The 22,559-nt window shown below is 56.8% G+C and overlaps 1 protein-coding gene across 4 annotated transcripts in view; it reads left to right on the top strand.

Annotated features, from left to right (window-relative positions):
- The window catches only part of TSPAN9 (tetraspanin 9), a 189,964-nt gene extending 167,661 nt beyond the window's left edge, over positions 1-22,303 (top strand). For all 4 annotated transcript variants that reach the window (XM_037009016.2, XM_037009015.2, XM_037009018.2 and 1 more), the window contains 6 exons: positions 14,229-14,420; positions 14,800-14,874; positions 16,072-16,173; positions 16,864-16,995; positions 17,375-17,458; positions 19,044-22,303. In XM_037009016.2, the coding sequence (XP_036864911.2) occupies positions 14,229-14,420; positions 14,800-14,874; positions 16,072-16,173; positions 16,864-16,995; positions 17,375-17,458; positions 19,044-19,115 (657 nt within the window). In that variant the 3' untranslated portion in view covers positions 19,116-22,303. The remainder of the gene's footprint in view (positions 1-14,228; positions 14,421-14,799; positions 14,875-16,071; positions 16,174-16,863; positions 16,996-17,374; positions 17,459-19,043) is intronic.
- Positions 22,304-22,559: the final 256 nt, after the last annotated feature.

Here is a 22,559-nt window from a genome sequence, read left to right as displayed (position 1 = left end):
GAGAGCTTAAGGGAAATGTGGAGCCTTGAAGTGCAAGCGTCTGCGTTCTGCGGTGTCCTCATCCCTCCCCGACTACTGCCCACTCTCTCTCTTTCCCCTTTCTGTTGAATAAGCAGAAGCAAGAGCAGATTTATTCCTCTGTATCTCATATGAAAATGCAGAGTAATTGTTTCTTTTTGCTGTTGTCAATATGTTTCTATTTTGTTCATTTAACTTTGTTCTCAGCAACTCCTGCCAACTCACAATTTAACATATAGGTCATTTCCCCCTGCTTGCCCTCTATGAAATGGCCCTCCAGGTCTCCGTGGAGGGTGTGCTTACCTGTGTGTGTGTGTGTGTGTGTGTGTGTGTGTGTGTGTGTGTGTGTGTGTGCGCACACAGTCAGGAGCAGGCCAGGATGAGAGGTGGGGCCTGTAGGGATCTGCCTTACAGCAGGCCTCACAATACTCTGCTCCTTCCAGGTAGGGGAATTAATCGATTCTGATCTATATCCAGGTTGGCGTATATTTAGCAGTCTTGATTAATGTCATTGTGGTCTGAAACTGTGCCATCTCCTCCCTCCGTCTGGGTGTTTTGGAATGGCTGGCTCCTGAGGCAGGCTGCCCAGCATCTGCCTGGGCCCTGGGCTGGGGGACCCTGAGCAAGTCTCCTCTCCCAGCATGTGTCTCCTTCACTGGGGGGATCGGATCATAGAGTGGGAGCAAATCACAGAGTGCCCCCCAGGCCCAGGTCAGGCCTGGCACTTCCCTTCCTGCTCCCCATCCTGGGAGAAGGGGGGATTCCAGCCCCCAGCTCAAGGGCACCTCACTCAGCTCAAAGGCCGCAGCCTTTTCCCCCAAGAAGTGACTGACCGAGCCCATCCCATCTTTCTCACAGCCCTGGGGTGAGGGTTAAGCAGAAGTGAAATCCTAGGATACTAGGGCCAGAGGGGTCACCCTTTTGTCTTATGGGCAGCAGAGGGGTGTAAATCCACTTAGCAGAGCTTGCCGGCCAGGGTGCTGTGCACGTTTGGGTCCATCACACTGCGTCGTCTGCAGATGCACCTGTCCATTAGCTCATAAGCAGATGCAGAGCCACACATCTCGCCATGGGTGGTGCTGAATGGACAGATGGCCCTTCTCCTGCCATATGCTCTGGCCTGGTTAAGAGCGTTAGGGATGGAACAGGGTCAGGCACTATCGTGCCAGGGTTGGGGAGGCACTCCTTTTGCCGAGCTGAAAACTAGCCATTCTTCATGTTCCCATACCCCTCATCCACTTGGACTCACTCACTCAGTGCCTGGCTGCTCAGAAACAAGGACATCTCTGCCCAGCACTCAGCTGGATGCCAGGGAAATGCACTGTAGGGTCGGGGTGGGAGGTGCGTCTCCCTGCAGCCATTTGTAGGTCAGACACACACCCAGCAAAGGTCGGTCCTGGCAACGCAGGAGAAGGTTCTAAGGCTGGTGAGTGGTCAGACAGTCAGAACCACTGCGGAATGTCAGACTGGGGTCAGGGCATGGCTGGGCAGACTAGAGGAGGTCTACTGGGCCTTGAAGGCCTGGGCTGTGTTGAGAAAGCTGAAGAAGGAAGAGGATGACTTTTTGGGTAGGGAGAGAGGCTGTGAGCAAGGCGTGAAGGCAGAGGTGCTTGAAACGCATTCGGGGGACCCGAGAGGCCACACTGAGGAGCAGGGAAGCTCCGTGAGTGTCTGTCCCCAGAGTGGTGTCTCTCTGGTTAGTGATTGAGCAGGCAAGGGTCTGATTAGACTTCGCTGCTATTACCCAGTGATTGGGATCACTACTAGGGCTCAGAGATTGCTGAGAAGCTGGCTTCACCTGAGACACTCGCTCACTCGCCCTGAGAGTGGAAGGGACCTGCGGGAGGCGGGGATGGGCCTGGTTGTCCCCCGCCACCCGCCTGAGAAACACAGGCTAGACAGGGCTCTGGGGGCAGGGGGAGGAGGCGGAGAGCCCAGCGCTGCTTCCAGCTCACTTTGGCTCCCTCTGGGTCACAGAGCGACTTCTCCCCGCCTGCTTGCCTGCCTCAGCCCGCCTCCTCTTGAGCTGGCTTTCCGCTTATCTTAATTTATTGATGAAAACTTGTTTTATGGTCCAGAGCACAGACGGCGGCGGCAGCTCCCTGCCAAAAGAAAGCAGGCTCACAAATCGGAAAGCGAGCTGCCTCCCGGGGATGGGTGGCTGGGGACTGAGAGAGGGCGACCGAGTGAGTCAGGCGTGTCTGGGCAGAGACATGCTGCCTGGACGAGGAGGCCCGCAGAGCGCCCCCAGGGCAGGGGGGCCAGCCAGCAACAGCTGGGCTCCTGCCTGAGCAGGAGGACCCTGCTCCCCACCGCTGGGCCTGCAGTTGTAGCTGCCCTGCTGGGTTTCCGTAACCTGCATGAATGAAGATTGCAGGCCATAAATACTCATAATGACTCGCGTTTATAGCTTTGTGCACGGCACCATGCTAGGAAGTTTATTTTCATGGATCTCATCTAATCCCAGCTACAATTCTATGTGGTAGGTACGATTAATCCCTCATTTAAAACACAAGCACTGGAAAGTGGTTTTCTATGATCCACCCCACCCGCAAGAGAAATGAGGGCACCAGGAACTTGAACCTGGTCTGCCCAGCTCCAAGGCTGGGTTGTCCACAGCCTCTCCTGATCCAGACCCTCGACACTGGCCTGGGACCCCTGTACTGTGGCTGCCCTTTTCTCCTGGCCTTGCTGGGCCAGCAGGCATGGCGCTTCCTGGGGTGGGAGCTCTCCATCTCCTTCTCCTGGGTGCGACCCTGGCAGGCATGGTGCTCGTTCAGGTCAGGGACCTCCAGGCACCAGGTGGGAGACTGACGGCTGGGGCTCCGAAGAGCAGGTTTCAGTCAGGCTGCCTTGTTTTCCCTTCTCAAAGAACGGGAGGCCTTTGAGTCGCTTCTTGAGTTCCTGTGAAACTCCATTTCTGGTGGGTCAGATGAGGCCCTTGCTGACCACGTGGGTCGGTTGCAGGCCCTGAGTGAGGTGAGGGCTTGGCTCCTGTGAGCTGTAGCACCCACTTGAGAGTCGGTGGCAGCCCCTCATGAGACCGTGAAAGAACGCACTCGAAAACAGCCAGCAGAGGACTGTGATTATTTCCAGAAGCTCCTGCTTTGTGGAAAAGTAGGCACAAAGAGAAGGTTCATCGAGCTTCAAATTAGTTTATTTTGTTCCTTCTTGCTTCTGCTGGCAGAGAAACAGATAACAGTTTTCACAGCGAAGTCGGGAGCCTACCTTGGCTGGACTTCTGCCCCCAGCACGCACCCTTCCCTGCGGAGGGGCTGCCCCCACGGGTGTGCCTGCCCTCCTCCTCTCCACTCGCTCTCTTGCCCACCTCCTCTGCTCCCATCTACTGTTTCTGCTCCACCCCACCCCACCCGGTGCCCCTGGTGCTGGGATGAGACCCTGCCCGCCACCCCTTCTGGCCTCACTGTGTGCTAAACTCCCTCCTGCTGGGCTGTGCTCCTGGGTCCCTGCGCTCCCCCACCCCACCCCACCCCACCTCCCTCCACTCAGATTGGGCTAGAAAGTTGCTGGAAATGTTCAATGAAATGAGACTGGGATTTGTCTTAGGTCTGTGGGAGGCACGGAGAGGTTTCAGTTGCAGGGTTTGGAGCCACATCAAGTTGGGTTAAACTCTAGGGTCTGCCAGCTCCATATGTGAGCTTAGACAGCACGCTTAACCTCTGATGGCTTCATTTTCCTGTTTGCAAAGCGACGGGAAATAATGGTGACTACGTTGTGTGGCTTTTGTGGGAAGGGGATGACATAGTTTCTGACACGTGTCCTGGGATCAGTAACCTGGCTTCATCACCAGCATCATCACTGTCATTATCATCAGGCTCGTTGCTGCTGCTTTCTTCCCTGCCCCTCTCATTTACAAATAGGCTTCCAGGCCAGAGAGGCTTGCTCCTGCACATTACACCATAGCTAGCCTTCCTTTCTCCAAGGAGGGACCTTGTCTAGGTGACATCCTTTCTGGCTTATTTGGGGTGAACTGGGTCTAAACAGTGGGGCCCGTGGGTCAGAACATGGTTTCCAGAGTCAGAGTTCCTGGGTTACTTCACCACTTAACCTCTCTGTGCCTTTGTTCTCTCATCTGTAAAATGGGGAGGACAAAAATAGTTCCCTCCACCCCCACTGGGTGTTGGGAGGATTAAGTCAGAGGAGGCAGAGCACTGGGAAGCGTGCTGGCGCACGGTTGGCACTCGGGAGCATGAGTGCTCTGCCGTCGCAGGGCCCCAGCATCAGGCCTGAGGCAGGGAAGCCAGGCCGCAGGGGGGCTGGAGCAAGGCACGGCTCCACCACCGCAAGCCCCGTGACCCTGGGCACATGTGTCTGGCGAGCCCAGAGACAAGCAGCTTTCAGCAGAGTAAACTGAATTGTGGTACATGTGTCAGATGTAGGGGCGGGCTGTGGTCTCCTGTTATTCCAGAAGGACGAAGAGATGGGCAGAGCTTGGCGTGGGGTGAGGAGGCAGCTCAGGTTGCCATTTGCTTGGTGCTGAGACCATCTCTGGCAGAGGGACCTGAACTTGACTAATTTGTGCCCCTACAAAGCATGTCAGGAATGCCAAATCCTGGCATGGGTAGACACGGCTCCAGCTGGCAGTATAAATAATCAGGCTGTGGGATCCCTAGAGAAAGCCATGTGTTGACCATGTCCAGGGGTTACAGCTAAAGTGTGTGGGTGGCTGTCTTGGGCCCGAGATGGATCTGGTTGTCAGCTTAGATCTTTCCTGATATCTTTATGTGTAATTATAGATGTTATTTGCTGAACTCCAGTCATGGAATACTGTCCTCATTACATTATTAAAAGGGCCTCCGTCCCGTGATAGGCAGAATGGAGGTCAGTCTCACTGAAGGAGAGGCACCCAGTAATGGACATACTTCTACTGTGTGATTTTCCTTCCCCTCTGGGGCTGGGGTGTGTGTGTGTGGTGGGTGGGGGCTCCTATCCTCAAACAGAGAGAAAATGGTCCCCTGCATTCCATAGAATGAGTTATAGTCTCCCAGATCATTTGAGCTCTTTTCCAGAAAGATATGATGTGAATTCAAGGGATCCTGTCTTGTTCCCTGCATTTCCAAAGAGTTTGAATAATAGCACAATACCTCCTGAGATATTTATATTCCAAGGAACACAGAGCGCTCAGCAGGCGTGATCTTATTCATCCTCTTGGTGTCCCCTTGTGCTATGGAGGGTGGTGGGAGTACTTTTTCCCCCTTGGTCTCTTAGAAGTGTCCCAGGAAGGCTAAGTGGCTTGCCACAGTTGCACAGCGCATCACTGTCTCTGAGGCTTTGAGTTCTGAGGCACAGGTTGGCGATAGTTCTGCTTTCTCAGGGGAGCCCAGGTGGCTGCCAGTTTCAGTGTGAGCTTTCAGAGTTGGTTTCTTAAGCCTGTCCCTACCTTCCACAGCGGCCCTGGCTTCACGTATTACTCCGGGCTTTGATGCTGTAATGCCTTTCTCCCCAGATGCACAATATAAAACAAATGCAGGAAGGAAAAAGTATGCTGGTGATTGGAAAATTCTCTCACCAGACTCCTCTGATAAGCTCTTCTGAGTCCTTGGCCCCTCCCATCCTGACTTACAGTGACCCTGGGAGTTTGTGCCTCTAGCCATGGCCCCAGGTGGGCCGTCTTCGCAGGGCTTGCCCGGCTGAGGAGCCATGCCCCAGGGGTGCAGGGCTGGCCCTCCTGCTCCAGCAGAGAGATGCCTTCCATGTTAGCATCCTGCCCCAGAGCATTATGGACCTTGGTGGCCTGAGGCTCCAAGCTACTTCCTGCTAAGTGTTGACAAGTCCCAGAGTTTGGGGAAAAGACACTTCCAAGGGTCATCTTCCCCTACACTCCCTGCAAAGGGTGCAGAACCCTCTGGAGCAGCCGAGGCTCCTGTGCCTGCGCCCCCGCCCATCAGCATCTTGCCTGTTTCTTCTTGAGTGTTCCCGTTCAGGGCTGGAAAACAGCTGCGTGCTCTCCTGTGCAGAATCTGCAGGTCCTTGAGCAGACTGCCTCCGTCAGGGCCTCCATCCTCCCAGTGCCCGCAGTGAACAGAGCGGGATGCAGGATGGAGCTGGGGGGGTGCTGCGTGCAGGTGCTCCAGGGTGTCCTCCTTCCTGCCCGCCACCCCCCCACCTGCCTGCAGCGTGCTTGCCTGGGAACCTGCCTGGAAGGGCCAGGAGGTGGTGGTGATGCAAATCGATGTTTATGGACTGGTGAGTGATCACGCCTTCTTTACAAGGCTGGCAGGTGCTTTGCATCAATCCACCACTCTTGGGCAGCCAGCCCACACATCATGCTGAGGTCCCGCGGGTGCTGCTCCTTGGGCTGTGTCCTTCCCGCAGCCACAGTCCCATCTCAGCCCCCTTCAGAGCTTCTGGTTTTGGCCCCACCTCCTCTTCCCTTTCCCCACAAAGTTGGCCCCCCTGAACAGGTAGAAAAAAGATGCTGGCACCTGAGAAAGTTGATCTGGGACCTGCTGCCAGATTTGAGGAGTCCGGATAGCTTAGGAACTGGTGTACAGGTGGAGGTGGGGTAGGTGAGCCACTTGCCTTCTGCCCACGGGGTGCTGTGGGAGACCAGCACTGCCAAGGGGCCAAGTCAGGGTGGCACAAGGCAAACACCCCTCCTGCCCAGCTCTAGTCCTTGTCCTGGCTCTACGGACATTGCTGTCTTGGGGACCGGGCCTGCCCTTGGCACCCCTACCTGGCCTTTGAATTCCAGGGACAGACTCAGGTTCTCCCTCCTGCAGAGCTTGTCACCTGGAGTCCCAACAGATGCCTTGGCTGGAGTGAGTCCCTGGGTAGGCCAGATGCCCTCCGTGCCAAGGCCAGGCTAGGAGGCCCAAACAGATGGGCAGTGCTTCAGCCTCCTCCTCACTGACCCTACTGGGGCCAGAGAACACCAGGCCCCTAGTACAGCCAGCTGGGGGCCGGGGCTGGAACTTGCCCCCTCCCAGGGCCCTTAACCCCCTGGAGAGTAGCCAGGGGCTGTCCTCAAAGTCTCGGATGGGAGCCCCCTCACCCGGACGCCTTCATCCCACGTGCTTTAGAGTCTTACAGTGCAAGAGGCACTGAAACAGGATCTGCTCTCAGCGGACAAGGTGTTCTGGCAAACAGGGCAGGGGCTACCACCATCTTGGTGTCACAGAGTTCTCTGGAGGGAAGTGGGCTTTGAAACATGTCATTAAGAGCTTTTTGACCTCAGAGGCTTGTAGCACCCCAAAACAAAATCCATGCAGGTTGGCCTTGTTTTAATTCTCTCCCCTAGAACCATCTTAGGTAAAAAATAACCTCATTCTGCAATAATCAAAATGTAACTGGGTTTTAGATATGCAAATGCTGTATGTAATGTTTATTTGGGGGAAAATTCAGCTCAGAAATAATGGGTGTGATCTCTGTCACCTGTGTAAGCTGGTGATAGTGGGGACTGTGAAGTTGTGAAGAAATTGAAGACTTGGCGAGAAAGTGTGAGGTCAAAAAAAGAATGACGGAGGAATCATGCTGTTTGGCTTTAAATTATGCACAAGCTACATGTGAACTGAAATTGTGGTGGCTGCCAGCCAAGCCAATGGGGGCTTAGGCCAGATTACTGGAAAAAGAGAGTTCAGAGTGTCAGAGGTATCTCTGTACTCTGCACTGGTCCCTCCATAGCTGGAATCTAACTATAATTTGGGGCAGAGATGAGCAGTGGGGTAACTCTGAGGGGAAAGCTCTGAAGGCTCCGGAGAAGGCTTGGGGAAGGATGCTGGAAACAGGCCTTCAAATATTTGAAGGCCTGTCACACTCGTTCTTGGTGGGCTTCTTGGGCAAAACTAGGACTGATGTATGTTAGCCACAGGGAAGTGGATTCTTGAGTTAATAAGACAGAATTCTTGAATAATCAGAATTGTGCAGAAATGGAATGCAGGTTATTGTCGCATGGCGAGCACCAGGACCCTTGGTGCTCCAGCGGGTCAGGGGCAATGACCTCACTGAGTGACCCTGCCCCTCGGTGCTCTGTGCCTCTTGCCTGCCGCTGACTTCAGCAAAGACACTTCTGTGACTCTGTCCCTTCCTTTCTCTCCATGCAGAACTGGCAACCCTGTCTGCTCCCCCCACCCTGCCCCTTTATGGCTGTGACAATGAATGAGCTGCAGGGACCCCTTCATCTGAAACACAAAGCCGCGGCCCTACTCTTGCACTGCGCTGTCCCTTCCGCCTGTGATGAAGTTCGTGGCAGGCTGGCTTCTCTCAGAGCCAGGATCGTTACTAGCTGCACATTGGGCTGTGAAATTTTGAAGTCATTTTGGTTCTCTTTTTTATCCTCTGCATCTACTAATTTATTAAATGCTATCATGTGTTGCGCTGGGCCCTGGCTTACAGAGGGCGTCAGGGAGTGCTGAGACCTAGCGTTTGAAAGACTCTTGCAAAGCAAGGGGGAGGAGGCTGGTGGAGGGCAGGCCTGGGTTGGGGGGCTGTGCAGAGACACCAGAGGCAGACACAGAGGGAATGCCGAGCTCTAGGGGCTGCAACAGGTAGAGCAGGGCAGCTTAAGTAGGCAAGTGAGGGGCTGTGTGGCTGAGCTGGGAGTGCCCTGGCACCCCAGGGATAGGAGCAGGGAGTGAGGGTGTACAGGGGGCTGCTTCTTCAGGTGGGTTTGTATGTCAGGGTTCGGTCCTGTTCCCAGGCTGTGGCCTACCCAGGCCTTCCCACCTCCTCATCCATCCATCCATCCATCCGTCCACCATTGAGCAAGTACTTAGGTAGCAGTCCAGGCGTATTCTGGGCCTACAGCAGAAGAGAAATGGACGAGCTTGGTTGTAGTGAAGGTGGGCAGCAATTCTACACTCCAGGCTGGGCAGGCCCCTGATGTGCTGCTCTGAGCACCCCCCGTCGGGTGGCCCCTCTGCACAGGGAGACCCGTGGCAGCTATGAAGGGATAGCAGGGAGTGGCTGTCCCTGTGCTCCAGTTGGGGTACAAGCTGAGGAGGGAACTGGTTTGAAGGGGAAATTATGAGCCTAATCCCAGAGAAATGGGATGCCTGCATGAAGCATACACAGGACATGTGGCAGAAACGTATATTAAAACTGCAAATTCATGCGGTTCAAATCGAAGATGAGGAAAAATGCCATGGGGTCATTAGGCTGATGACAGCAGGAATAATAATGAGCTGAGTCTGAAGTGCTTGCTCACTGTTTGGCCAAGCCTGGCTGGGCTTCAGTTGACCTGCTGGGCATCTGGTGGATGGGCTTCAGGGTGAGGAGGATCCCGAGGCGGCCGTCCAAGGGGCCCCCCGCTTCTCTCTTCTGCATGGTTGGTGCAGGGCCCAGCCAGGGGAGCCCTGTGGGAGGGAGGCCCAGAGGCGCTGCCGAGGGTGAGGCACTGCCCTAGGTGCTGGGCATTTACCAATGAACAAAAAAGACCAAATCCCGGCAGCCCTCACAGAGGTCCAGGCCATGGATACTTGCAAGGGCAGGAACTCATTTTCTCCCATTTGCTTCTGGATTTATTTGGACCCCTGAAATGAAAATATCTAGAAATGCCCTCACCTGGGGGACGAAGCAAGGCAGGAGAGGCTTGTAGGTGGGCCCTGCCTGCAGAGGGGTGCCGCCCCAGCCTGGCTGGCCCAGGTGGGCTGATGCCCTTGGCAGCCACTCTCGTCCTGGCTGGGTCCTGGTCCCCTGAGTCACCCTGCCTCGCCCGCTCCTCTTCCTGCCTTGGGCTTGACTAGAGTTGGGTCATCTCAGCTGAGACAACTCTCTGGTTTTGGAAGGGAATTTTCCCAAATGCCATCAGCTAAGTTCTATGGCACTCATCTTTGGCTGTGCCACTTCCTCTGCTTGGCACCCTCAGCATGGGCAGCTCCCCTGCTCCTCCTCCCACTCCCATTCCTGTCTTGCCTCCCTGCTGGCCTGGTCTGGCTTCAGGGGTCAGCTTCCCGCCTTCTCACCCTTCCCTGGCACACCTTTGCTGCTGTGGACTCCTCTCTCCTGCCCATCGTCATGCACCACGCATCTGCCTCCCTTAATCGCTCTGCCAGGTCCTCGCTGGGTCCTCGCCAGCTCCCCACGGAGCCTTCCTGTCACCTCTCTCCTTTTACATTGTATGGCTCTTCCCACCCCTGGAGGGAGCACACCAAGCTCTTTCCCTGACGGCCGTCTGCTCGGGGAGCTATGGTTTCTCACCCTCTCCTGACAGCTGGGTGGGATGGCTCTTCATGGTGGGGCTGTCCAGTGTGGTGTAGTACATTTAGCAATGCTGGCCTCTACTTACGTAGATTCTGGTAGCAGCCTTTCTCCCCAAGCTGTGACAACCAGGAAGGTCCCCAGGGAAGCAAAATTACTCCTGGTTGAGAACCGCTGGGCTAGGGGATGGGAGCTGTGTCTCTCAACCTGGTTAAGCCCATGCTGGAAGGGACCTGAGAAGTTCTCCAGTCCAAATCCCACATTTTAGAGGAAATTGGGCCTCAGAGAGCTAAAGAATCTTAAGGTCACATAGGGGAGCAGCATAGCGAGAGAGGCATTTTCAGAAGGATTCAGGCAGGTCTGTGCAGACTGGGATGGAGAGCAGAGGCCAGAGGCAGTGGGGAGTGTGGCCATGATCTGGACGTGGGCGAGGCTGACGCTGTGGTCTTGGTGCCCTCTCCCATTGGGGGTGCAGCTCACAGTCTTCCAGGGGCAGTGGTGCGGGAGGGGCTCTCCACTGAAAGCCCAGAAGCTGGGTTCTGGGCGCAGCCCAGCCGTGTGACCATCCCCTGTCCCTCTGTGTCCCTGTCTGCAAATTAAGGGCCTGATGTCTTGGCTGTTTTCTTGCTGCCTGGAGGCTCTGCTGGTTCTGGGTTGCTGAGACGGGAACAGAGGGTCCCCCAGCCAGAGACCCCATCTGACAGGAAGAGGGGCAGTGGGGTGTGCGGCAGCCCCTCCTGGCAGTGCAGAAGCCTCTTTCAAGAACTCAGCGGACGTAGTGTGTGACCACCCCGTCCCCAACCCCTGGGGTTTGTTACAGGCTGCTGGGACCCAGCCTGGGGCCTGGTGGGGCCTTGGACAGGACGTGAGAAGGGGAGCAGATGTGGGGACAGGGCAACAGCGCCCATCTCTGTGGTGGGAGAGGCTCCCCTGTGGGGCCTTGGGAAGTGTGCAGACCCAGTCAAAGGAGGCGGTGTGGGAAGTCAGAGAAGCAGTCTGAAGAGACGTGGCCAGCTCCTGGGGCCTTCTGAACTGCGGAGGTTTTCCCAGATCGAGGCTCCTGGCCTCACAGCAGCCTACACCTCCCCTGGGGAGCGGGACCCCACCAGGCCCCCTCCCAGTGGGAACTGGCTCCTGGGGGAAGCTGTACTGGGAGAACTTTTCCAGGCCCAGAGGGCCCTGGGGCCCTGGTGTGCCTGGCTGCAGGGTAGTGGGGGCATCCTGCATCTCCAGGGTTCCGAAGGCCGGTCTTTAGCTCTTCTATCCGCAGGAGTGACTGGTGGCAGCAGGCTTTCCCCTTATTCATTCCAGGGTCTGGCTTTTAGAGCCATACATCTTCAGCATGAAGATCATGGATTTCCATGGTATGATTAATGAAAGAAAAATTGAGACAGCAGCATAGAAAGTGACTGGATTGAAGACAGCATGACAAGTTGGATCAAAGTTTTTGTGCCTCCGTGACAAGCCCAGAGCTTCTGACCCAGCCTGGAGCGCCACCTAGTGGTTGCAGGGGGTGGTGGCACCCATCCACCTGCAAAGCTTGGTAGGTGCTCCATGGGGCGGACGCCCCGGGCCTGAGTGTGCACAAGCCGTGGGAGCTTTGACCTAGTTCCTGTGGGAGTGCTCCAGGGCACAGGAGGCGCAGGGCTGCTCTCCACAGTGTGGGGGACGCAGGCAGCTGCTCTGTTTGTCCTGTCCCCCTCCAGCTCCTTGACCCATGTCCTGTTTAGTAATACATGGAAACACCCCCACTTTGTCATGCCATCTGAACCACGTTTCTGGTTCCCCATCTGTCAAAATCCTACTTATTGTTTAGAGCCCAGTAAGCCCTATCAACACCACCTTCCAAATATATCTCCGATTGGAGCATTTCTCACCACCCCCCATCACCCCTGGTGTAGGTTGCCCCTGGCTCTCACCGGGTCCCTGCCAGGCCTCCTGGTTGCTCTCCAATGGTCTGTTCTCTGAATAGCAGGGAGGATGATCTGTTAAAAACATAAATCATGTCAGTCTCCTGCTCCAGGGGCCTCCCAGTGTACTGAGAACAACACCGATGTGTTCTTTACTGATGTCTGCAAGATCATGTCTCGCCCGACCCCCGCCCCTTGCCTCACGGTCCCCTACCACTTGTCACCCTTCACCCTATTGCAGCCACATGGGTAGGCAGCTGGCTCTTCCTTCGGGTGGCCTGCTCATTCCTGCCTCAAGGGTTTTGCACTTGCTGTTCCCTCTATCTAGAACATTCTTCCCCCAGATATTCATGTGGCTCACTTCCTCTCTTTATTTGGGTCTCTATTCAAAGGCTACCTTCCCTGACCCCTCTGTCCCTAGTTACTTTCAAGCTCCCTGCCATCCTGATTTTTCTTCACAGCACAAACCAATGCCTGAAATTCTGTTGTATGTTTGCTTATGTAACATCTGTGTCCCCGTAAGAGTCCCGCCTTCACCAGGGCAGGTCTTTGCCGGCACTGTTTACCATCACCATCAGCCCATTGCTCAGAAGGGCCTGGCACTTACTAAAGGGTGCTGGGTTTGGGTTTGTGTACTGAGCAAGGGAAGGAAGGGCCATCTCCTCAGGGGCCTCTGCATCTGCCCCGACCTTCCCCCGCTTGCACGTGGCAACCGCTCTCTGCCTCCTTCCGGACTGCCTTATCTTTTGTGCGTCTGTGTCTCCTGTCTGGAGTGAGAGCAGCCCAAGAACAGAGCTGTGCTTGATTAGTGAAGTCAGAGCACAGCTCCTGGCATGTAGGAACTGCTCAGTAATAAATGCCTCCAGCGACTATGCCTGGTACTGGCCACCTACTTTGCATGCTTCCATTTAAATTCCTCCAACACTCCCAAAGGTAGATGATGATATTTTCACTTGACATAAAGGAGTTTGCAAGGTTGCACCACCAGGACATGCTGGAGCCGGGTATTGGCTCCCGTCTGGGCTTCCCACACCCTTACCTTTCTGCTGGTGCACTGGATGCAATGCTCTGGTCCACCTGCCCCAAGTCTACCCGTTCTTTGGGGACTGCCTCCTGCAACTAGCATCTTGGACCAGGACAGCACCTCCTCCGAACTCTTGTACCATTTATTTGGCCCCAGTATATACTGCCCGGGGCAGATGCTCTTTTATTGTTTCTGTGCAGCCAGAGCCGAGGCCCCGGTGAGGCAGGTCTCTACCGTGGTTGTAGCTCATCTGGCACAGAACGCTGCATGCTGCTGGTGCTCAGTAAATACTGGTTGGCTGATTGATTGGCTCCTCAGACTCAGCAAACTTCCCTTGAGCTGCTGGAGGGCGGGGGGAGTGTCAGCTATATGGGCATAAAATAAGGCAGTGTGGAGATCTGCAGCCCATGAGATGGAAGCCTCCCTGGTGAAGCTCGCCACTCCAGCAGCCCCAGGGGTACAGACAGTTTCAGGTCTGTTGGGCAGGCTGCTAGCTTCCTTGGAAGGACGGCGAAGGCGGTGATGGACTTCCACGCCCTGCACGCCACCAGGCCCTAGGACAGCCCACTGAGTTCTTGTCTGTTTCCATCTGTGGGGACTTTGTTCTTCAGGCTCCTGAGAATGGGGGATGGGGGTGAGGGGGTGTGTGCAAACAGCCCTTCTGGATGAGGCAACAGGACAAAATCACCAGAAGGTCTGACGCTGAGGAAATGGACTCCGAGATTCTCCTCCCAGCCCCCGAGACAGGCTCTCACTTGCTCTCCCGGACTACCATGCGCCCACCCAGAGTGCTCCGGCCTCTCCTCTGCCAGGGGCAGTGACCCAAACTGCTCATATGTGTCAAGGATTATCAATGTTTGTTACGTGATCTCACCTGTGTCTTCTTAAACTTGCTCCTCAGGAAACACAGTCCCATTTGCCAGGTGGGGAGACAGAGACACCAGAGGCTGAGTTTGGTTGTGCAGCTGACCCAATTTGGTCTGTGACCATATCTGGCTGGGAGCCCAGCTCCTGCCCCTCTGGGTCTCAGAGCTGAGCGTGGGGACACACGCCCTCTGGAGCACCCTGGAGACATGTGCGGAGCGATGCCGGTCTAATGGGCTTTCCTTTCTCCCCAGCTCTGTGGCTGTGGGCTGCTTGGAGTGGGCATCTGGCTGTCTGTGTCCCAGGGCAACTTCGCCACCTTCTCCCCCAGCTTCCCCTCACTGTCTGCAGCCAACCTGGTCATTGCCATCGGGACCGTCGTCATGGTGACAGGCTTCCTCGGCTGCCTGGGGGCCATCAAGGAAAACAAGTGCCTCCTCCTCAGTGTAAGTCAGTCCCTGCATCCCTAACCCTCTGAACTCCTGGTCTCTCTGTGTTTGGGCCAGGGAGTCAGGCAAGGCCTGAGAACGTCTGCCAGCTGGGTGCCCAGCCTGAGCCCAGGGAAACTGCTTCCAGCATATTCTTTGACCACATCCCTCTTCCTCGTGATTGGCCACCCTGCCCTAGTTGTCCCCCGAGTCCTTGATTGGCTACTTTATCTCCCTCTCCTATCTACCTGGATTCCTCAGGAGTGGGCGGCCTCTCCCATACCTGGGAAGCCCTGTTTGAGTGCTGCCCGGCCCCTGTCTCCCTGCCATCCTTGTTTGCACCCCACCTCTGGCCGTGATCACTGTCACAAGCCCATGCCTGGCCCTTCCCTTGCAGTTTTTCATTGTCCTGCTGACCATCCTCCTAGCAGAGCTGATCCTGCTTATCCTCTTCTTTGTCTACATGGACAAGGTAAGCCTGACAAGGAGGGAGTTCCCCTGACTTAGGGTTGGGCCAGGGCAAGCCAGAGGGAAAGTGCTGATGGGTCACACCTGTGAGGAAGGGCGAGAGGGGAATGGGCCTGGGCACTAGGAAGGGCGGCTGGGGCAGGCGGCTGGAGCAGACCCAGAGGGAAGGTTGGTGGGGGTGGCACAGGGTAGGTGAGCTTGGGGCAGCGGGGCCCATCGCCTTGTGTAGTCTTAGGTAATGGAATTCCCTGAGTACTGAGGGACACAGTGCACTGCCTCTGGCATTAGTGAGCTCCCCGTCACCTGGAGTATTCAAGCACAGTAGTGTGACCACTGGGAGAAGGGATTCAGACCTCCCTGGGTGGTTAAGCTGGATGATTTGAGAGCGATCCACTGGAAACAGGGAGGAACGTCCCGGTGACACCAGCAGCTGGGCTAACAGTGGATGGTGGCCACGCTTCCTTCCCTGAGACCTCAGAGGTCAGGGCAGCCACTCCCAGTGGGACAGTGGGAGCCCTGGGAGGTGGCTGGCCTGGCACACAGCCTCTTAGGGCTTGGCAGACTGGTGGTGCACTGCACCCTGGAAGCCTGCTGCGTGTGCTGCTTGGGTCCAGGAGCAGCTGCCCAGGCCACGCTGCAGGTGGTCATTACTGGAGCAAGAAAGAGTAATTCCTCTGCATGTGTGAAAGGGAAGCAGTGATGCTGAGAGCCCTCTGGAGCCACCGGTTCTGGGCTCTTTACAACAGCACAGCTCTACATGGCCGTTCCCTTGAACCTTCATGACAACCCAAGGTAGACATTATTGCACTGTTACAGTCAGTGCAGAGGCAAGAGGCAGCCTCACCTCAGATCACCTGGTCTGCCACCCTCTCGTTCCCATGGCGTGTTCTGATAGGCAGGCTGTGGGGAAGGTGTGCGGTGGGGGCAGAGGGCTGGACCTGGGGTCCGCGAGGCTGAGGCCCCCTCTGCCTCTGAGCGTCACAGCCCTGGTCCAAGCAGCTCTGCTGCCCTGGGCGTTGGGGGTGCATCAGGGCAGACCGCAGAGCAAAGCTGGGTGTGTGGGAACCAAGGCTGTGACCAGGGGCCTCCCCTCTGCTCCCCAACCTGGAAGAGCTGTGGCCAGCAGGCCTCTGTGACTCAGGCAGGTTGGGAAGAAGAGCCACCTCTCAACCAACCTGTCTGCTCACCTTCAACCGGACAGGTGAATGAGAATGCCAGGCAGGACTTGAAAGACGGCCTGCTGCTGTACAACACAGAGAACAACGTGGGCCTTAAGAATGCCTGGAACATCATCCAGGCTGAGGTGAGGGGTCGGGCAGCCCTGCTGACCACACATGGCAGGGGCAGGGCTGGTGGCCTGCACCCTGGACACTACCAGGTGACCAGGTTGGATTTTAACCAAGAGCAGCCTGGCTGGACACCACACAGAGGGCTGTAACTGGAGAGGGACAAGAAGGACCTGGACCTCAGTGTGGCAGGCCTGGGCAGCCATGGCTTGTGGCTGATGGGGAACAGGGAACAGGGAAGGACGGGTCAAGGGCAGAGTACCCAAGGCTTTCTTCATGAAAGCCTGGCATGAAAGACATAACGTATTTTAGCCACAGAGTTGCCTCCCTGATCAGGGCTCAGGCAAGCAGGCTCTGATTCTAAGGGGAAAACGAGTCAGTTGTCATGGAGGCCCCACGTCAAGCGCTGGGGAGGGGCTGGCAGCCAGTTCTGGACTGGCGGGTGAGCAGAGAGCTGAGTTCAGCAGGGGTCCAGCACCCAGCTCAGACAGGTGGCATTGCCTTCTCCCCATGCCAGCCTCCAGGGAGGAGCTGTCCCCTACCTTCCCTGCAGGCCCCGCTGAGGCCCATGAAGGGACAGGAAGAAGGCCTTTGTCTCTTGTGCTGAGCTCCAGGGTGGCAGCTTTTGTGAGTCTGGGGCTGGCCAGGCTTGGGTGGGCTGCCGCAGGCCTGACCCCGTGTCCCCCACCCCCACCCCCACCACCCAGATGCGCTGCTGTGGTGTCACGGACTACACAGACTGGTTCCCGGTGCTGGGGGAGAACACAGTGCCCGACCGCTGCTGCGTGGAGAACTCTCAGGGCTGCGGGCACAACACCACCACCCCGCTGTGGAGGACGGTGAGGCCCCTGTTCAGGAGCCTGTGGGGTGGACAGATGGGCAAGAGGACACTTTGGGAGGGACACTGAGGGACTGGCTGGGCGTGCGGTCGGAGGGCAGGCTGGATGACGCCAAAGCAGGTGTCCCCTGGGGGCTGGACCCACAGCTGAGGGCGTTGGAGGGCAGGGGTCGGGGGTGGACTGGGGGCCTTGTAGGCGGAGCCTGGGTGAGGGGAAGGGCAGGGCCTGCAGGCAGGCAGGCAGGAAGACGGGGGCTGAAGGTCAGGGAGGGCCAGGAGGAAAGAGCGAGGATGGGGCAGAGGGGACTGTGAGGTGGGCTGGGCAGGAGCCATGCCCATGGTCATGCCAGAGCCTTACCCTTGTGGTCCTCACTCCCCAGGGCTGCTATGAAAAGGTGAAGATGTGGTTTGACGACAATAAGCATGTGCTTGGCACGGTGGGCATGTGCATCCTTATCATGCAGGTAAGAGGGCTGCCTGCGTCTCGCTGGTCTCCAGCTGGACCCGGCCAGAGGGGATAAGGAAACCCACGCAAACTGTGTGACTGACCCGGGTGCCCGAAGCCCGGCACTATCCTGCCCTGTCCCGGCCCAGCAGCCTCTCCTTTCAGCCTGGCCTGACCTGCAGGCTCCCGTCTGAGCTCTGGGCCTGGTGCTGGTGTTGCATGAAGCCCCAGTGTGGGTTTGCTTGTGACCACAACTGTCCCCACTCCATGGGGACATTTACCCTGTGGCTGAACTGACTGAAACCTGAGTCCTCAGCTAATAGTTGTGAGCATGGGCTCATGGGCCAGGCCCCATGGGTGTCTGTCCTGGCCTCACATCTATGTTAGAAATATGGGACCTGAGCCATTGCTTAGCTTCTGCACCTTAATTTCCACATCAGTGTAATGGGCATAATATGATTGTGCCACTTCTTAGCATTAACACAGAACATAAATGTAACATGGGGCCTGGAGCAACCGGGCCCACAGGAAGTGCTCAGTAAGTATTAACTGTTACTAGCAAGCACTGAGTGGGCAGCTCCACCTTGCGAGTCCTTGCACAGGTGATGGGGAGGGATGAGAAGGGATGACTCCCTTCCTGAGGATGAGGCTGACATGGCTGGAAGAGAGCAAGAGCTCCTGACCTTTCTGGGGATGAGCATTCCTGGACTCCCTCCTTTGCCCACCTAGATGTGGTTTTCTACCCCAGGTGAGCAGTCTTCAGTACCTGATTCTTCTTGAAGCACACGAACTGGACTGGTTGGTCTGTAGGAAGATGGCCGACATCCTGCCTGAAGTTAACTTTCTTACCCTTAACTCGGGGCCGGGGGTCCGACCATGTCTCGTCTATTTAAGAGCTTTCAATCCTGGCGGGTGGAGCTGCTCTCTCCTGTTCAGAACTGGGAATGGGGCTCATCTCAGGGCTGCCTGTGGTCAGGGCTGGACCAGAATGCTGGGGCCACCTCTCCAGCCACGCTGTCCCCCACTTATGCTCAGACTCCAAGTGCAACAGTGCCGAGAGGCACGCGAAACATCCGGTCGCCTGCTTGATGGCATGTCCGCGGCGTACTCTGCGGTGACCGTGAGGCCACAGGCGGGCCGCCTCCTGCCTCCTGCACTGCTCTGGGTCACACCCCCTTTCAGGACATTGCACAAGTGTAATGCTATTGTCACATGTCATCTGTAAGATACATCTACTGTGGCTAGAGACGTCATGTTGTGCACTCCAGAACCAAACAGAAATGCCTTGCGTTGTGATGCGCCTGCCACCTTCTCCCCACTCCTCAGTTCCTTGCTCGCTGCCATTTAGGGTCAGGTCCATTGTGCATTCAGTCCTCACAGCTGTGCTTGGAAATAGGCCAGTGAGTCCTGAGCCTCAGAGGTCCAATGACAGACATTCCTGTGGGGGTGAGGTCCTGTGTGTGACTTGCCCTGTTCACCAGCCTTCATCCCATCAGCGTTCCTCCAGCACACAGTGGTTACATCCTACCTGCTGCTCTGGGGGCCCCTGGCAGTGCCTGGGCCCAGGGGCTCCCATCCATGGTCCTCTCCCCCTTGTCTTTCAGATTCTGGGCATGGCCTTCTCCATGACCCTCTTCCAGCACATCCACCGGACTGGCAAAAAGTATGATGCCTGAGCTGCGGCCGGGGGCACCCAGGCCCCATGTGGACACTGTGCCGGGAAGGATCTGATTGGAGCTCTGTGTTGCCTGCCTGCACTCTCCAGACTGCTGAACCCTCACCTGCCTCCCCAGCCCACCCTCCTGGCTCTGCACCAGCCTTCTTGGTGGGTGGAGGGCCAGTGCGGAGGAGGTGCAGAGACCTCGCGGTGCTGGAGGGCCTGGATTCCTGCATCTGTGTATTTGCCAAAGAAGACAGTGTGGGCCAGGGTGCACTCAAGGAGCCCCCCAGCACTGATACGTCTCTGCCCTGCCTGTCTCATCCTGATACTCTGTCCCCTGTGGGCTGGGGAGCAAAGTGCCCCCTCCTGGTGGAGAGACTGCCTGGTGGAGGCCACCCTGTGGGTGGGCTGCAGGGCTGGCGGGGCAGGGGTCTGACTGCCTTGGGCAAGGCCACTGGAGTGTCTCGCCTGGCTTTTTATACCTTACAGTGTAACTTTTTTATTTTATTTTACTCTGATTACAATTATTCAGGAATATTATCTCTCAGATAAGTTTAGGGTTAGCTTTCTGATTTATAACTTTGTACTGCGTTGATTTCTGTAACGGTTTGATTTTTTTCCTGTCGGGTGGGGAGCGAGGATGTCCGTCCAGTCTCAGTCAGGACAAACCACTGTGCACCGCTCAGGGGCTCCCGGGTGAGACGTGCCAGCATCTCAGGACACCCTGCGAGGGAGGGGGCGCAGGCCAGGACCGGGTGTCTGCGGCACCCCAGCCTAGAAGAGGCAGGTGATGTGGAGGAGTATGAAGCAGCGCGGAGGGGCACCGGCACAGGAGCGGCACGCGTGCGGCGTCCAAGGCCCAAGCAGGGGTCCCCCGGGGCCTGCAGAGTGCCCTGCCAGGCACGGGGCCAGGGCTGTCGTGGGTTCTGACACGTCACTGAGGAGCAATTCTTCCTTTTTCTCCCTCTTCCTTCTTCCTGCCCTCCACTGGCATCAGAGGCTCCCCCTTCCGCCCTCTGTGGGCACTTCCGCAACAGGTTCACTTTCACAGACATTCCTGCTAGAAACTCGGACAGATACCTCTCTAGTTCACATGCTGCTCACTTTCTCACATTGCTTCTGGAAGGGGAAGCAGTCCTTACGTTTACTGCTCAGACGGTGGCAGAGAACTCATGACCGTGGGGTGGGGAAGGTGGGACTAGTGCCCAAGACCCTTCCAGCCAGATTCACCAGGCTGCTGACTGCCTGCTGGGAGGTGGGAGGGGTGTCCATCCGGGTCTCAGGACCTCCATTTCCTTCCTTGGGGTTCACTGATGGTGGGGTGGGTGGGGCAGTCACATCCTCTGTGACCACAAGTGGATGGGCAGAGAGGCCAGACTGGGTCTGGTTACAGTGGCCCCAGGAAGGGGGCAGCCAATGTACGGCATGGTTGGTGGACAGGCGGGATGGGGCATTGGATGGCAGCAGGGTACCCTCGCCAGCACTCATGCTGGCCTAAGGGCGTGTTTTGCATTTTAAAAACCTAAAGTCCAGAATCCATGGGACTGAGCTTGGAGCGGTTGCCCACTTGGTAGGATACCGTGCACTTCCCTGGATTCACCCTCTCGGGGGGCCACCTTTCCTACTCCATTTGACTTACTACCTTGATTTCCCACTGGGCCCACATCTCTCCAGCTGCCACCTGGCCACCCGGCCAGCAACCCATCCTCTCCCCTAAGGGAAACACAGGTGGGACTTCTGGTGTGTTCAGGATGCACAATTTTGGCAGGTAGGACTGGAAAGTAGGATGGTCTCAGCAAGTCTCGCAGAGTAAAGACCACATCCCTGAGACACCAGCCCTGATGCCCAAGGGGAAGGCGGGAAGGTGGGTCCTTGGGTGGGGGATGGGGCAAGTGCACGTTTGAGTAAAGCTGCCTTCCTGGGTGCCCTGGCCTCTGCTTCCAGGTGAAAAACCACCATGCCCCTCCAGAGAGGCCCTCAGCAAACAAGCATTCAGTGGCACAGTGGGGCCTGGTGCAAAATGAGTGTGTGCTGGGGGGCTTGTTTACGCCTATCAATGCAATTTTTAATTTTTGTTAAAGCCAACAGCAAAAGCCTAGCACTTTGGGAAATGGGTGTACCCCTACTACCCCAGCCATCTTACGTCTCTGGAACTCTAAGCGTGTCCTCTGGCCTGGAGCCTTTGCCGCAGCCCCTCCGCCCCCCACCAGTCCCACCTCATGTCTGTCTGCAGAGCCTTGTCCACAGTTCCCCAGACTGACTGTTGCCTCATGTGCTTGGCTGTTTTTTCATCTGGCCTAGGCAGCACCAGGTGGGAGGCTCCGTGCGTGAGGGTGGGGGTGCCCTTCCAAGCCCCTTGCCCTCTACTGCTCTGTGATGGTGGCCTGGTGTCTTCTTACTTCTCCTGACTCCGGTCCCATCGGGATGGAATTAGCGCAACGAATCCCTCACTTGTGGGCCTCCCTTGCCACAGTCGGAGTTGGTCTCATCAGGTTTGACGCAGGCAGCTGGCAGACTTGACTCAGAAGGCCAAGCTTCTGCAGACAACGTCAAGGGATGTTGCAGACCCAGCCTTTCTCCGCAGCCATTGCTTAGAGGAGGGGGGCGAGCAGGGGCTGAGAACTGCCTGGAGGGGACTGCAGTGGGTGCACCCCACTGGAGCACTGTCCCCCTTCTCCCGCCAGCACGGGCCTGCATCCTGAGCTCTCTCTGGAAAGACTGTTCACTGCACTGCAGACCCTCACACACAAGTTCTGGTTTGACTCAGAACCAGGTGGCTGTTCCCCTCACTTTGGTGTAAGAGCAGTCAGGTGGATGGAAAGGGCTGTCCCCTCCTCTCTGGCCCCCTGCCCACCTGGTGGTGGAGGTGCTAACAAGCAGGGACCTGGCATAGGATGGGAGCTGGATGTTGGGGACCAGGGGAGTGCTCTGTCCCTCAGCCCTTCAGGTCTGGCCTCTTGGGGTCTGTCCTCCCACATCCCCACCTCCCTGGATGGACGGGTTCCTGCAGAGCAAAGCCTCGTGCCCACGCTGCCCTGCCCTGGGCCAGGAGAGCAGGGAGAGCACGCTTGCTGGTTTCAGATGCACTTTTCTGCTTGCAGTGCCGTATCTGCGCGTTTCCTTCACCCTGGTCCTGGCTTTATTGAACGCCAAGTTTTTAGCATGTTTTTAAATAAAATCTGATCAAGTGTCAAAAAAGCACGAGCAGGCTGTCTCCATGGAGTTTGTGTTCCCTAGACCATAACTGCCTCGCTGCATGTGGATGGTGTGCGGGCCCAGAGGGGGACCAGGCTCCAGGCCTACCCCTTTTCCAGAACCCCCCACCTGCCAAGCAGCAAGGCACCCTCCCTTTCTGGATCCAGATTACAGATCTGCTCAGTGGGAGCGGGCCCAGTCCTCTCTGGGTACCTGAGGGGTCCCAGCTCCCCCTTTGCTGGGTGACCAGAGGCAGGCTTGTCTG

This window comes from Manis javanica, chromosome 15 (genome assembly GCF_040802235.1).
Source record: "Manis javanica isolate MJ-LG chromosome 15, MJ_LKY, whole genome shotgun sequence".
Lineage (NCBI taxonomy): Eukaryota > Metazoa > Chordata > Mammalia > Pholidota > Manidae > Manis > Manis javanica.
Note: the sequence above shows the minus strand (reverse complement) of the source record. Positions and strands in the feature narration are given on the sequence as shown.